General features: G+C 34.5%; 1 protein-coding gene across 14 annotated transcripts in view; it reads right to left on the minus strand.

Moving 5' to 3' along the window:
- LRBA (LPS responsive beige-like anchor protein) overlaps nucleotides 1-17,302 on the minus strand; it is a 761,353-nt gene that overhangs the window by 298,418 nt on the left and 445,633 nt on the right. The window contains exon 1 of one of the 14 annotated variants that reach the window (XM_016952360.4): nucleotides 17,060-17,162. The exons of 12 other annotated variants lie outside the window; for them this stretch is intronic. In XM_016952360.4, coding sequence (XP_016807849.1) covers nucleotides 17,060-17,092 — 33 coding nt within the window. In that variant the 5' untranslated portion in view covers nucleotides 17,093-17,162. Of the gene's footprint in view, nucleotides 1-15,558; nucleotides 15,784-17,059; nucleotides 17,163-17,302 lie in introns of those variants that run through there. One more of the 14 variants, XM_024356327.3, reaches the window with a different exon arrangement.

The following is a 17,302-nucleotide window of genomic DNA, read 5'->3' on the forward strand; positions in this document are numbered from 1 at the left end:
CTGACAAAAACAAGAAATGGGGAAAGGATTCCCTATTTAATAAATGGTGCTGGGAAAACTGGCTAGCCATAAGTAGAAAGCTGAAACTGGATCCCTTCCTTATCCTTCATACAAAAATTAATTCAAGATGGATTAAAGATGTAAATGTTAGACCTAAAACCATAAAAACCCTAGAAGAAAACCTAGGCAATACCATTCAGGACACAGGCATGGGCAAGGACTTCATGACTAAAACACCAAAAGCAATGACAACAAAGCCAAAATAGACAAATGGGATCTAATTAAACTGAAGAGCTTCTGCACAGCAAAAGAAACTACCATCAGAGTGAACAGGCAACCTACAGAATGGGGGAAAATGTTTGCAATCTACCCATCTAACAAAGGGCTAATATCCAGAATCTACAAAGAACTTAAACGAATTTACGAGAAAAAAACAACCCCATCAAAAAGTGAGCAAAGGATATGAACAGACACTTCTCAAAAGAAGATATTTATGTGGCTAACAAACATATGAAAAGAAGTTCATCACTGATCACTAGAGAAATGCAAATCAAAACCACAATGAGATACTATCTCATGCCAGTCAGAATGGCGATTATTAATAAGTAAGGAAACAACAGATGCTGGCGAAGCTATGGAGAAAAAAAGAATGCTTTTACATCGTTGGTGGGAATGTAAATTAGTTCAACCACTGGGGAAGACAGTGTGGTGATTCCTCAAGGATCTAGAACTAGGAATTTGACCCAGCAATCCCGTTACTGGATAAATCATTCTACTATAAAGACACATGCACATGTATGTTTATTGTAGCTATGTACAATAGCAAAGACATGGAACCAACCCAAATGCCCATCAATGACAGACTAGATGAAGAAATGTGGTACATATACACCATGGAATATTATGCAGCCACAAAAAAGAATGAGTTCATGTCTTTTGCCAGGACATGGATGAAACTGGAAGCCATCACCCTCAGCAAACACAGGAACCAACACCACATGTTCTCACTAATAAGTGGGAATTGAACTATGAGAACACATGGACACAGGGAAGGGAACAACACACACCAGGGCCTGTTGGGCCATGGGGGGAAGGGGAGGAAGAGCATGAGGACAAATACCTAATGCATGTGGGGCTTAAAACCTAGGTGATGGGTTGATGGGTGCTGCAAACCACCATGGCACATGTAAACCCATGTAACAAACCTGCACATTCTGCATATGTATCCTAGAACTAAAAATAAAATAAAAAATGTAAAAAAAATAAAATCTATGTTTTATATTGATCATACACAACATTGTAGAATAGATTTTACATATATAATTAGTATACATTTTAAATATAGAGATTTAACATAACAACTCTCCTGGCAATTTCAGCTGACAATTTCCATGGCAAAGTACAAGCTGCACACAATGGAATCCTGACTTACTTCTTTAACACATAAAACACTTAATAAAATGTGGAAAAGCTATACCACCTAAGAGTTATTCTAAAATATTTTATAGTGTGAAATACATTTATATGTATGTATGTTTAAATTTACTGAATAAAGACACCAATTAAGAAAATTAAACCCCTAAAAGCTAACTACTATTCACATACTTTAATTTAGCTTGCTTATTCATTTCAAGTCTTTCTTCATTAATATAAGTTTAACATATGTAAAATCATAGCATAGAGGCCAAGCCCAGTGGCTCACACCTGTAATCCCAGCATTTGGGGAAGCCAAGATAAGAGGATCACTTAAACCCAGGAGTTCAAGACCAGCCTGGGCAACACGGCAAGATCTTGTCTCTACAAAAAATAAAAAAATGTAGTCAGGCATGGTGGTACATGCCTGTAGTTCTAGCTACTTGAGAGGCTGAAGCAGAAAGATTGCTTCAACCCTGGAGTTGAAGGTTACTATAGCTTGCTACTGGGCTCCAGCCTGAGAGACAGAGTAAGACCATGTCTCTAAAAAAATAAAAATAAAAGTTTAAAAATCATAGCATGGAAATAACCTTGTGCTTTTATCTTTTGAAATACTTTAAGTATAACTAATTTTATTGCTACATAAATCTACCATTTCAATTCTCCTTTAAGAAATCTACAAAGAAAAACTCACACGATACTTTCATGACCTCTGAAGATTAAATTATATCTGGATTGTATCTGAATCAAGGATATAAGATCATTCATGAATGAATAAAATAGGATTTAATAAAGTAAAATATAAAATAAAGAATGATTTCAAAATAACAACTTGTTTTAGGACTGTAGCAGAGTTTCTTTTAATTATAGATTTCCAATTAAACTATTTAGGAAAAGCTATACTTTAATTTTAATCTTAAAAGTTAAAAGAAGATCAAGTAACTGATACTAACTTCACGTTAAAATGTATTTCACTAATACAAATAGTAATAATGACCATCACAAAAATTTTAGCTAAATATTAATTGACCTTTATCTGTATACTTTGACTGTATTTAGTTATTTAAATACTCACAATCAAAATATACAGATACAACTTTTAAAAATACACAGAAAGTACTTCAGCACTTATGAAATAGAATGCCATCATCTTCCGTATAAAAGCTGAAATCAAATCAGAAATTGAAATTGATGTCAGTTTATTTCTGAGAGCTTAATATATTTGGTAAACTGCTTCCTCTTTGATAACAGTGGTTTCAGTTTTGTATAAAGACTCATTATAAGCCACAATATTTCCTAAGTATAAAATATGCAGCATTTTATTAACTTCATTTCCATCTTTTATGAACAGCATGGATATAACTACCAATCACTTTAAAACAAAATTTAAGTTTCAAGTATTTTTCATGTGATTTGCTACAAATTATTTTGGAAATTTCCTGACTGTATAACATTGTTTAGACTGCAATCATTTTATTAAAACTTACCTAAAATGATAATAACAACTGCTACTTGGCCCTCCATGTATTTAAAAAACAAAAAACGTGAGCCAGAGATTTCCAGATCTCTATATATTATCTGATCATGTCGCAACATTTCAGAGTAGGATAACAAGATGCTCTTTTGAAAATTAATGGGAAAAAGGAAAGCTTTGGACTTCTTGTGAAAACAAGAAAAAGTGCAAAGAAAAAGGTAGGTGATATAACGGACACTATTTAAGTTGTGGGAAGGCAAAACTTACTAAAGAAACTGTCATGGACAACTGCAGACAGGGCATTAAAAAAAGGACAATGGCACTGACGGGATACCAGTAAAAATCTGATAGCTTTAAAATAAACTGCCAACATCTTCACAAATTATGCTTTACTGCTTCTGAGCTCTAGCAAGGTTTCTATACAGATAGGGATAATAATAGAATATAAGTCATTATAGATTTGTTGAGAGGATTATGACAATTAAAGTGCTTAGCATAGTGGTTGGCACAGAATAAGAGTTCAATAAAGTGGTGTGCTATTCTTATCATCTCATTTCAATTGAGTTTTGAAAGACTTTCACATTATCTCTAGAAATATCATACTGTAAATTTGACCTTGCTGATAGAAATCTGTTGGAAAAAGAAGGGTATCAAATTTATCACTCTATAAGGATTTATTTAGCATGTACTATTTACCTAGGCATTTGGTGCTACCAAGTAAATAACTTGATATCTGCCTTCCAATAACTTTTCACATTGGTAGGTTAACAAAGGGAGAGGAAAATACATGGATAATAAGAGGAAAGAACAAAAACAACGATATATTAGAGTGTTTAAGATCAACGGTAACTGAAGCATCAGTTCAAAGAGAGCACTTGCCCGGGCACTGTGGCTCACGCCTGTAATCCCAGACCTTTGGAAGGCTGAGGCAGGAGGACTGCTTGAGTCCAGGATTTCAAGACCAGTCTAGTCAACATAGTGAGACCCCGTCTCTACAATAAATAAATAAATAATAATATTAAATTTGAAAAACAAACAAAAAAATAAATCAGAGAGAGCTCTCTGTGTGGCATCCAATGATAGATGTAAGAAAGCTAGCCTGGAAAGACAAAGACTTCAGATTGGGGGCCAATGTGAAACAAAGTTGAATAGGTAGGATTTTAAGGATTTTAAAGCACTATGGCATAATGACAGTGTTTTATTCTATTCCTCTAAGTAAAAACCTGCCAAGGGAACTAGAATAAAGCATGTATTTAATGAAATCATTTAATTATTAAACCACTGACAATTTTCCCTTCTTTCTTTTATTCCCTCCTTCTTTCCATAAATATTTATTGAATCTCCACTGTCTAGCAGGCAGCATGTAAGTGGTGGTAATAAGAAAACATTAAGATGAGGACTATACCTGGTTTGAAGAGAAAAACTTTAGTGTAAATAATCCCAAAGAAAACTAACCAAGATTATTTTATCAGCACTGCACCTGCACTTCATTTTCTTTTAAGTAGGTAGACTGTTTTCTTATTACAACTTAAAGATTTTAGAGTTTCAAGATTATATCAAATTAACACATTTATTACATTTTAGATATATATTCATATCAAAAGCATTCTAAAACTCCATCCTCAAAGTTCTACTCACTTAAACTAGTATTCTGGAACTGCACATGAGCATTCGGTTTTAAAATGCCTTACAATTTTGTCAGATGCCAGAAAACAACAATGAAAAATTAACCCTGGTTGAAAAAAGGGATAACTTATAAGTAGATTTGGTTCAGAAGACTATAAAACTATAACTAACTTTTACCAGGCAATCCAAGATTTATAAAAGCATGTAACCTTGAGCAAGAGACCCAACCTTCCCATGCCTCAGTTTCTTCATCAGCAAAATGGTGACAATACCTACCTCAAGGGGTTGCTGTAAAAATGTATGAGTTAATACAGGTAAAACACTTAAAACATTGTTTGCCACATAGTAAATGTTTCATATGTGCTATTATCATTGTAGATGCATCTTTCCAACATCTGCTTGGTGAAAAAAATACCCTGACAAAAGAAAATGGCTCTAAAGAGCCTTCAGATGTAACACAATAGAAGGACAAGCAGGTAGTCGCAGAATTGTGTTAGATTAGTGACCTAAGTGTGTTTAAGGAACAAGAGGTAAAGCAGAGGTCACAATGTGTGTTTAACTTTAAATAAATATATGAAACAAGGAAAATTATATTCTAGATTTTAAAAATGTAAATAACTTTCTATTGCTTTACATTGTCCAAACAAAAGCTGTATTAATAATAAAGAGTATACTTCTGAATCTGGAGTCCCATCAATGATTTGTTCAGCTTGCATAAGTCACAACTGATTGGACACAGTCCCTGTGGGCTTGCCATTTCATCCAGACTGGACGGTTCATTAGTCATAATTACTATAACTGTACAGCAGAGACTGCAGTTTTATCTCATCGTACATCTTTGATCAAGCTGCCACAATTCTGCTTCATCAGCATATGAAGTTACATTATTGGAGCTTTTTATTTTCCAATCGGTAATTAACAGAGATTATGCTTTTTATCAAAACATGTATTTGGTCTTCACATTTAATAGTGAGGGCCCAGATCTGACCACCATTTGACCTCTGAAATTTCTACCACCTAAATACCATGAATCATAAACTGAAATCCAGAATACCACAGAGAAAATTCAACAAAGAAAAGAACTGACCTGTGTTAAAAAGCATAAGATGATTGCACTTATCTAAATTGAGACTAACCATATTTGCTGCAGCTTCTCATTAAACATTAAATCGCACACCAGAAGAAAACATCATACATATTTATTGTTTTGCACTGTCACTTTCAAAAGACTCATACCACAATTAGTGTTTCTCTCAAACTATAAGCTACATAAAGAAATTTCCCATGAAGCCTGAAGACAAAGTAATGTAAAAGATGGTTCAAGAAGGTTAAAGAACAGATGGATAATAGATTTCACTGAACACTAAAGCATAATACATTTACTTCAGAAAAGAAAATGTTGCCAAAACTTAGTTCAAATATAAAATACTGAATGAAATTGATGTGTCAGGAATTTTTTTTTCCTTCCAAGTTGTTTTGGAGAACAATAGGGGGCTAAAAGGCCTGTCTCACTATTTTTGCATCTCACTATTTTCATGTGTAAAGTGTCCCCACTGTAGGCTGCATGAACAATCATAATCGACAGTTACATGCAGGCACTGAGGCTGCAAAAATCCCAGAGTAATTAGTGTTGTCTGAATGCAATGACATCTGTGTTCTCATGGTTCTCGAGACATGTCAGGCCAATAAGATGTATATGAAAAAATATGACAAGCATTGCAAATGCCCTTCTGAAAGGTCTTACACTTTAGGGGAAAGCTGAAGAAATAACACATGTCATCTTCTTTTTGTAAGCAATATATTTAAGATTACAAGATCTAGAAAGATCTTTTGAGTCATTCATTCTCTTTTTGTAACTATAAAGCATTTGTTCAGAATACATCACTAGGGTATGAAAAAAATCTGTTGTAAGTTGGCTTCCTTTTAAAACTTTCTCAGCACATGTGATTCTGTGCAGTGCAATGTAGGTGCCCATTCCTGTAAGTGACAAAACAGAGAGCATATCTTATTAACATTCCTTGGTTTCTTTACCTTTTAATTAAAAAATATTACCTCTTACTACTGAACATAAAATAGTTCAAAATTTGTGGTTAAATGCCTTAGAATTATGTTTGTATTTTTCTAATAATACAGAGTGTCAAATTGACTGTATTAAAAAGTCTTTGTTTTAAGACAACTAATGCTTTTGCTTACTGATGCCTATTACTGAGGCCTCTCCCTCTATATGCTGTAGCAGTATGTTTGAGCATGCACTTGCTCCAAGAAAGACATTAGTCATCATTAACAGAAGCACTGACATCAAATCTAAGTGCCTCTCCACAATGACCAAGTGGCAATCATCTTTCTCTTGCACTGTCACTGCTGATTAGGATTTTCTTTCATGAAAATTTAATTTGTACCCCTTTCTGCAGCTTCTTTTTTTTTTCATTCCTGAAAAAGCAACGTGTTCAGGAGAGATTACAGATAAAGCAAAGAAGCTCTACCTATAATATAGCTAATGATATAGAGATTGCAAGATTCTCAGGTAAATCTTTTCTCTAATCCAACAGAAAAACACAGATTAAATCAATGATTAATAAACAGAAGAAAAACAATGATTTTAAAAGGAATATTGCTTTATTGCTTTAAGAATCCATAAGCCTCAAAAGGTAACTAATTCAAGGAATCCAAATAAAACTTCCCTAAATATTAACATACTCCCAAGCTTCTTTAAAACTAAGATAACTCTGATAGTTGCCATCTTTCACTAGGTTTCAAATTTGTATTCTCCATTTTGTAAACAAAAAGGGGCATTCACACAGAAATGTCACTATAAACTGAAGAAAATACTTAAGCATTCATACCTTTAGTATGCATTAACCTACTGGTTAGTTGTTTTTTTTGTTTTTTTTTTTAAGAAATTTTCCGTTGCACTGGACAAATGAAAGTGATTCATGTGGCCAAGCAGGGTACTCTACAGCTAGATGATACTACAGACAAACTCTGGTTCTGTACAATATCACAATGTTAAACAAGATATCATAGCAATAAGTTATTTAAGGAAGTTTTTAAAAACATTTACTTTTCTGTTTTATTTCAATCTGTTTAAAGTTTTTTTTTTTTTTAATGTAAGCATGTGATAGTTTGCAAGGGTCCTGGTACAACCCAAACTCCCACTTCTAGTTATAAATATTATCATCTCTTCGTATTACTTAGATATTATAACAAAATAGAGATTGGTTTAAATTTAAATTATCTTGAAATTATTTTATATCCCTTTTAGAACATATGTACTTTTAGTCAAAACATGTAACACTTTTGTGTTTACATGAGCATAAATTGTATCTTTTTAAAATGTAAATAACCACATGAAATGCTCTGAAAGCAAAAATCAACATTATTTCTTTGTAAATCAGAAGCAACTACAATTCATCAAACTTTAGTCATTAAACAATCCTTCTACTCCTGACTATTTTATTCTGAAAAATAATATAGAAAGTCAAATAGCAACCGCTTAGTGCCATTTACAAATGGTTTGTTTTTTCTTTTTTTCTATTTAAAATTGGTCTGCAATTAGAACATGTAAGAGGAGATTAGGAATTAAAATGGATTCTGAGAGGCAATTTCTAACTACTGAACTTTTATAACAGGAGTATCTTTGATTAAATAAGGAGCTAGTCTAAAATAAAAGCAAAACTGTGACATAATAACCCAACTTAATTATCTTTGCAGAATACATTTATAAATGATTGGCTCATTTCTACCTTTACTTGACTAAGTAAATATGCCTCTTAAATTCTCAAACATTGAAAATTCTGATTCTCACAGTTGCACAGACTTATCTAAATCAAAACTTCAAAAAGTTACAATATAATTACTGACTCCATTGCTAGATCCAGTACAAGTTCAAGTAAAGAAGTTTAGCTCTGTAACGTCCACTCCTCAACCTAAACCTCCAAGTCACTTGTCAGTTAAAGGTTGGGCGATTTATTGACCGCCTCTGGATGCATACTGTCAGTGCTGAAGGAAATATGAGGGAGGGTTGTCGCTACCGTTCTGGAGCTCATTGATAATGACATACCTGCCTCTGTCACCCATTACCCATACTACAAACTACTTAGACCTAACTGAAAAATCAATAGCCTACTTGCACTGGTTCCTGTGGCTGCCTCCTTTGATTGTCAGCTCCTGTCTAGGGTCAGCACTTACATGAAAGGGGCTGTGACTGCCTGATGCTTTCAGGACAACCTAACGATATGAAACTAGCCAACAGAACAGTAAATTCTGTCTCCCTGCCCTCCTCATCAATTAGGCTTTGACTAGGCTTGCCTGTAGAAACCTGACCTTTTAAGTTTAGGTGAATATGGACTAGCTGAACACACCATTGCCCTCAGCACTGAGCCAGGAAATCTACTGACAGGTTAAACAAAACAGAAGGTTGTAACTGTCATAATTTGCATTGCACTTTCACGCCAACAAGGGTGTTATCAGTAGGGGCAAGCCCTGGAACACACAACTCCAGCACCCTTAAGCCACGCTACTCATAAATTTTCAAGTGAAGTGAGATAAAACATAAATTCACAAATAGCAATGCATTTCTCATCTCTCAGTCTTTTAGGTTTGCACTTTGCAAACCCACAGAGTGCCCATCAACAACTTTTTGGTCACCTGGCACTCCCATTGCACTAATTAGGGACTTTCAATGACCATAACACAGAAGTAAAAATAACAATGCCCATTTAAGACCTATTTTAGAGAGACTATATAATATAGCAGATAGACTGACTGGTATATATGTCAAAATGAGAACAATTAGATCTCAATATGCTATCTTTTCTTGCCTCAATTCACTCCCTCCAAAAGTATCCACAAGCTTAGACAAACAATAAGTTATCACGTAAGTGAAAGGAGGTGTTGAAATTATTTCCTACCATGCTACTCTGATATAGCATCTTCTACAGTTTGAGGGAAAACTAAGAACATCTGTAAAATAAAAGATGTTAACACTTTTATGCTTGTCAGATCTTCTGATGAAAACAAGTGAAAAGCATGAGAAAGCAGTATAAAACTTTCCTTTGTTTAGTGACTCATGTTTTGAAAACCACTTCCCTGCTTAGATCTATCTTTTAACACAGTATGAACTTGGTAATATCATAGTTGCTTAGCACAACGTCATTTCTCTAAGGAGAAGACCAATAATTTATTTTTTTAAGTTAATTGTGAATGGGAACTTACTTTGGCTTCAAGAACTAATATTTACACAATACCCGATGTTCATTAAAATGTCCAAAACATTGACAGTCCATTAAATATTTAAGGGAAAAAACATATTTTTTATATAAACATATATTATTTTTCTATATACAGGAACACATACTGCATTTTGTTTTATAATTTTACGATTCAACCCCTATCAAGCAATAATTAGTATACTCAGGATTTTTCCCAAGTTGCTACTTCATTGTCCCTCACAGTTGTCTCCAAACTATATTTTGTAAATTTTTTCCATAAATCTAAAATATCTATAAGCTTATTCTCGTCTGAGTTTAAAAACTTTCATATACCTATGTTAGAGCAGCACTGAAAGCCTAAACATCTGCAGAAAGATTTCTGATAGAAATAAACAAAGATGTCAACAAATTTGGTCATGTAATGGTGGAAAATTTTAGACTTTTTTAACTAGAAGAGATAGAAAAGATTACCTAGTCCAACCCACTCATTTAGCAATTGAGAAAATAATGGATAAAGATAGTGACTTGATCAAAGTCACCCAGGTAACCAAGCCAGGACAAAAATTTGGGACTTTTTGTTTCCTAGATTGATGCTTTGCTGATACGTTCACACTGTCTCCTTTTATCTATCCAGGTAATCTGGATAGCAACCACCTTACATTTAAAATACATATCTATAGATTTGTATCATTAATTTTTAATTTATAAAGTTTATAGAAAGCTTTGATTAGCAGAAAAGATTAGATTATTCGTAGAGCATTTAACCAAAAAGTTACCCAACAAATATTAGAAATAGAAGGCCCAATTAAGTATGGTTGGAATCCTTTACTGACCTAATATGATGATTAACTAAGCATCTGGTCATCTTTCTGCTCCTTTGTGTGTACATAGCTGATAGCAAAGTGAAAGGGTATGGATAGTGTCTGATCCCAGCAAGCAAATCATTTGAAAACAGTCATAGCTACAGGTCAAAGATTTTCTACTCAGTCTAGATGGATTTAAACCTACTAACCTCGATTTTAAACCTAATTACCTATATACCAAATCAGTCAGAAAATAAGAGAATGACTCTTTATGATCCAAAGATAATAAGGGAAGATAGGAAGGAAAAATTCAGGAAAGAGACTGGCAGAACCTTCATATCCATAGGCCAAGACAGCTGTTTTATATCCTAGCTTTATATCAGATGGTTAAAGGAAAAGTTTCCATTCCTTAGATCATTAAATATTATTTCATTTATATTACACAGATGTCTTCCATACATAGATTACAACCAAAGAAGCATTTTGTTGTTGTTGTTTAACCACTACAAGCAATCAGAGAAACCTCTCTGCACATCACTTTTACTCTAATTCATAACATTTAAAGGATGAGGCAGGCTAGATTTTTAACATTTCCATTAAAAATAACACAAAGTCCATTAAGTATTTCTTGTAATCTTAGCAGATGATCAATGCCAAATTACTACTATTCATAATAATATAGAGTGCTACAGAACCAATACATTTTTAAATAAAATGTTTAAAATGGCTAATGCTCCTAAAGTATAACAAAAACCTACCCATACGATATGCTTAACTAATAATTTTAAACATAGACACACAAAATGTCTCATATGACCTGAAAGAAATAGCACATAATGCCAAATATTATATTTTGAACCAAGTACAGCTCAACACTAGCATAATCTACGTCTCTAATTTCACTCATCTGTTTTGTTAATGTCTGGCACTGATCACAAGAGAAAGTAGAAAGGGAGTGGGGATGGCTTTAATATCCTAAGAAACATATTCTACACAATTTTTGTTTCACACACATTGTTTTGGCCCACAATGTGAGTCAATAATATTATCTTCATAAACAAACGATATCACACCTTGAAACCATAAGGTCAGCTTTCAATTTTCTTTAACACTTAAATTCATTATTATCTGATCCTGGTTTTTCTGTCTACCTTCTGGAAGTGATGTTAAAGGCCAGCAAAATTTGGTTCTCCAGGTAGAAAAGTCACAAAGAATAATCCACAAATTTTACAATCATTTCTTAAAGTTAACAGTTGGCTCTACCAAATATACCCTTGCATGTGAAGATAATAGTGACTTATGAAAGTCAAAGTTATTTGGCAGGTAAAATTTAGTATTTATCTAATAGTACATTACTAAGTTCAAACTGGTTTTTTTTAAAAAAAAAAAAAAAGGAGGAGGGGAGAGGAAAAGAAGGAAGGAACAAGGAAGAATAGGAAAAGAAAATTTTTAAAAATTTTGCTTCAACTTTTCAGAACTGCTTAACTATGTATGTAAATAAAAGAATGTAGTGTTACAACTCAAAAATGTATACATTTAAAATGAGAAAAAGATACATGATTTCTTGGTAAGGTCAAAAGACATATACCAATATAAGTGTGAATATAGCAAGTTCAAAGAAACATTCTAAAAAATACTTGCTGAATTAACTTGGATGTTAACATTGCACATTCTAGTGCAATAATATAATGGCATTTACTTCTTAGTCAGGCTAAAAGCTGCTTACTTTAATTTTCCTGAGCACAAGTCCCTTACTCTATCATTGTATATTTTTGGTGACATCAAATTATGTATAGTTTAATAAAGTACTCATTTATGCGGTTGCTATTCAACTTGGGGGAAAACCCTGATATACAGCATACTCTCAATTTTCTCATCCCACTATATAATACAAGAATTATATTTGTAAAGTCTAATAGGTAACAAACATCTCTAATCATATATATTATCTAAGGCAATCCAAACAAATTTAAAAGGCCCACAAACAATACTCATCAAAAGTACATAAAAGCATTTTATTTTTCAGTACAGTTTGATAGGCTTATTGTACAAAATTAAAGCTATTGCTTTTACCTGACATAAAATTATCTGAAGTTCAACCTGTTCAAATGAGAACAATAACCTTGGGTTACTAATCAAAGAGAGTAAAAAAAAATTTTTTTTGTTAAGGCTATTTTGTGAGGGGGGAAGAATAACTTGTTTCAACAGCATGCTTGACCATATAAAATTATTAACAGGCACTATGGTGAACTGTTCAAGGCAAACATTCAATTACTGGTTTTTTAGATTGATTCCAGAATAATAATTACAAATAGCTTAGAAACAATCTCCTTAACACTTTGGAATTTTAGAAAATTAAATCCTTTGACAGAGAATAAAAGAGAATGTAGTTTTACTGTGACTTATAATGTGGACAGTATAATCTTGATGACTGTCATTAACACATCTTACATATATTTAAATATAATTACTTCAATAAAATTTCATCAACTAGAATACACTAACAAATCATATCTGGGTTATTTACTTTTCTTTCTGTTTTTAGTGAAATAATTTTTAAATTCAGAGAACTTAATAGTGTTTTATTTCCTCATTTACAATTTGACCAAAAATAAAAATCAATGTTCTTTTTTTTAAAAAAAAGCATTTTCATAAGTATGTAGAATGATTAAGTATATAAGAACTAAAAATTTAGCACCCACATAGATGTTTCAAAGTTAGAATTTAGAGGATAAGACTATATACCAGTAAACACGTGGTCCTTTGTTTTCCAAAAAGTATAAATCCTCCAGAGATGCTTTCTTTTCTTAAGTCAATAATCTGATTATTTTTTGAAAGCTTCTAAAATATTTCCCGGAAAATAAGATCATGTATTCTAAAATTTGTTTACTCTTTAGTAAAGATTATTGAGATACAATATATTATTTTTACAGATAATAAAATAATAGATACCTTTTAAGTCTCGTTAACATGATAAAGTAACAAATGCACTGATGTTAACTCAGTAAATACATTTTTAAGTAAAGATCAGCAAAAAATAAAACAGTTTAAGAATTTTGTATTCTCTGGAAACATAAACAGGATTATAACTGTCAGATTACAGAAGCACTGACTTCAGTCATTAGTTTGGTTTGGCTCCTGAGAAACACAACATGAACTACTGCATCATTTCTTTTCAAATCCATACATTCCCTGCAGCCGTTCAAGCTTCATCAGCAGTGCAGGAATGTATAAAAATGACAGGCAAAGGGCATTAGGTTTTTTTACTTCCATACTGTTTTCCTATAAATGGAAGACAGGATTCTTTCTCAAAGCACTTAAGCTCAAGCTCAGTCAATGCTGAAGGAAAAATACAACTGAATTCTCTATGCAAGAAAGTATCACAATTGGATTATTTACTACTTTTCAAGGAAATGTTGATAAATCTAATACTGTATTATTATCTTAGAATAAAACATTGTAAGCTTAGCATTCTAGCTTAATTACCCATTATTCTTCAATTAGAAATATTTTCACTTTTTAAAGTATTCTGTCAACTCATCACCTTATTTTAACACCAAGTATTCAGTTTTGCTTCTAATTTTAATTATAAAAATTTCCTTAAAATATGCCAATTTTTTTTGAAAATATATTTGTATAAATAGTTAATTTTTTATTTCCAAGTTTCTGTACTCATAAAGGTTTCGGTGAAATAGGAAATTCCATTAATAATTAAAAGTTTATTTAACCATGATAAGTAAAAATAGGATGTAATGAGTAATCTGGTTATTTGACTGGACCTTAAACATTCACATTGCTATAAAACTAGTACCGTAATTACTACAACCTGACTCAATTTTTTGAAGAAACTGGGAAATTTTCAGACTAAAGTTTTAAACATCCTCATATTTTAGTTTATAGTAACTAAAAACATGCCCACTTCAGTACTATCACCTACATTCTTTATGTTCCTAATGTAATGATGCAAGAGGTAAAGCCTAGAGAAATCTGAAGGTTATAGACTACCTGATATCCAAAACAAAAAATTCAGATCACACCCTGAATGTCCTCCTTCCCTTTTTAGGAATGTCCTGCAGCCAGCCCAGCACCACAGCTCTGGGCTGAAGCATGCCGATGTTGGCACTGCCTAAGCCAAACAAACAAGATGTTTAACAGTCAAATAAAATGTCCTGCAGCCTCCCTAATGAATTTGTCAAGGACCATCAGATTTCGCACCCTCTCCTTTGCCTCATTAACTCAAGTATGATGAGACGGATTATAACAAGAGAATACAGATGAATCGGTCTGAAGACTTGAAGTGGCTTTTAGCCTCTAGAGTTTCTTTCTCTCACTTGGTCTCCTTTAATAGAATATAGTATCTCCTGCAGAAGGAGCTGCCAGTTCGTTTTAATACACCATCAAGGAGCTGCTGATGGACTTCTATACTAACATACATAAAAGCAGAGGTGACAGGGGCTCTTCAATTACAGCCTCCTCGGATACCGTTTCCCCCTTCAATTATTCAACCAGAGGAAGAGAGGACCGCAAAGGCGCAGCTGAAGCTGCTCTTAGAGCAGAGGCAGCCAGAGTGAGTTGGGGTGGGGGAGGGGGGAGAAAGAGAACCAGCAAGAGGGAGCATTATTTGCTGGAAGTGTTTAAGTTTATTGCTCGAATGATGTTTCTAATTAGTACCACGGCCATAAATTAAAGTCGCCTTTGTTTAACTGATTTATTATTTACTAGAGCATCTACCTAAGACAGGGTAAATTGGCAATGAATTGTTTTTAAATCAAAACATTTGTAACTTTTATCATCCTTCCCTCTGTATGTAAAAGTGGAGAAGCGTAGGGGCAAGGATGCGAGAAAACTTAGCCGAGCTTGACAGAGCCGCCAGTGGAGGTGCAGCGGAGTGTCCGGCGAGTGGTGGCGCGAAGGTCCGCTCGGCCTGGGACGCCCCACCCGAGAGAAGAGGAGAAGGCGCAGGACTTGCGGCGCGGCGGCGGAGCCATGCGAACCAACTCCGCCACCCCTGAGGCTGTTTGCAAACACTCACTCTCGGGAGCGTCGCGGGCCGGGCCATTCGCGAACCAGACGCAACGACGAAGCGACCACCTCGAGAGTGGGGCGGGAAAGCTCCGCACCCTCTATCCCCGCCACCAGTCTCCGCCCAGTAACTGCCCCCGGAGAAGCAACCACGGAGCCCCTCCCGGCCAGTCGCGCTCTCCCGGCAGCGCAGTGCCCTCTGGCCCAGGCAGTTCCCAGAGCGCCGGCAAGGCCTCCCGGGTTAGAGCCGGGCTCCCACAGGCGCGAACCCCGAGGGCGCGAGGTCCCCTAGATCCTTAGGCGGCGAGGCGTTCCGGGACGCACGCTGCCTCCACGGAGAAGGCTGGAGGTCAAGCAGCCCAAGTCTCTGCCACTCCAGAGAAGTTAACTAAAGCTCTGGAGTCCAAGAGTCGCGCGGACACTTAATTCTGACTCTTCTTCCTAATCCCGGGAAGACAAACCCTAAGCAACAAATCCGAGATAGTATTTTTTTAAGCAAATATTCCTTAGAAAGGGACTTATGGCAACGAGAGAGGAAGGGTGACAAACTGCCTGTGGTCCGCACCAGGTATGTAAGAAAGAACCAAGAGGCCCAATTGTCTGATACCAAGTAAATGGAAAGAAATTAACTTCCCTATGCAATTCAATTCAGGTTCACCCGGCCGGACTTTAAGAGTTACCGGTAAGTCAAGCCCTCCCAAGGGGTTTTGAAAAAGCCGAACTACCAGGTTTCTAAAACGAAGTCTTCACCCAAATGGACGCATAGATTTTTATTTTTATCGCATAACCCAGGGCTGGAATATAACCTCCCAAATCAAACTAAAAATAATCACATCTACCTGAAATACGTTAAAAAGATTCAGAATCCAGACATCTTAGGTTCATACATAAACCCTCAGTATTAAGCAAATCGGAAACAATGTTCTAGCTTTTTTTTTCACCCAAAAGTATGGAAAGGCTACAGTGGGTACAACTCGTTTAGGATAATACATATACTAAAAGCACATGCATGCCTTTCATTGAAATGCCTAGGGAGGAGTGAAGCCATCTGTGTAATCAATAACAGGATAGTTATAGATTTTTGTGGCAGTGAAGTCTTTTAAAAGCAAGAGTCAATTATGAAAATAAAATCATTTTACAAATGAAACTCTGTACCTGTACCCCCTAAGAATACATTCACAATTAGATTTACAACAGTAACATTTTAAGAAAACTTTAGGTTTACATTTACTTGCCTTGTTTTTCATTAAGTTTGAAACAATTTTAGTAGCTTATTTTAAAAGTATATCCTACTAAGTTCTACGACATATAAATTTGCACCATTTCTCACAACTTAGATATTTTCTCTCTCGTAACTAGTTAATTCTTGTAACGATAAAATAATGGTATTAAATACATGTGAATCTTAATTATGAAATAATTATCAAACAAGGTGCTTGGACTAGTTTTTGCCCTGCCCTGTTTTTAAACAGCATATCGAAATTACTAAAAAGAGATTTATAAACCCTCACCTTATATCCACTCCAACCCCCACTGGTGCACATATACAGCAATTGCTCTGATTCTTGGCAACAATGGGAGGGGAGGGGAAGAGAAAGGAGGAAGACTTTAAAGGAGGAAAAAACCTGGAAAAATTAGGTCCTTTCCCAGATTCCCCTTTCTCTTCCCATTTGCCTTCAAGCCAAAGTAATTTTGTTACAGTTTGCACCTTCTCCTACACAATGTTGATAGAATCATTAAAAAAAAAAAAAAGT

This window comes from Pan troglodytes, chromosome 3 (genome assembly GCF_028858775.2).
Source record: "Pan troglodytes isolate AG18354 chromosome 3, NHGRI_mPanTro3-v2.0_pri, whole genome shotgun sequence".
NCBI classification, from domain to species: Eukaryota; Metazoa; Chordata; class Mammalia; order Primates; family Hominidae; genus Pan; species Pan troglodytes.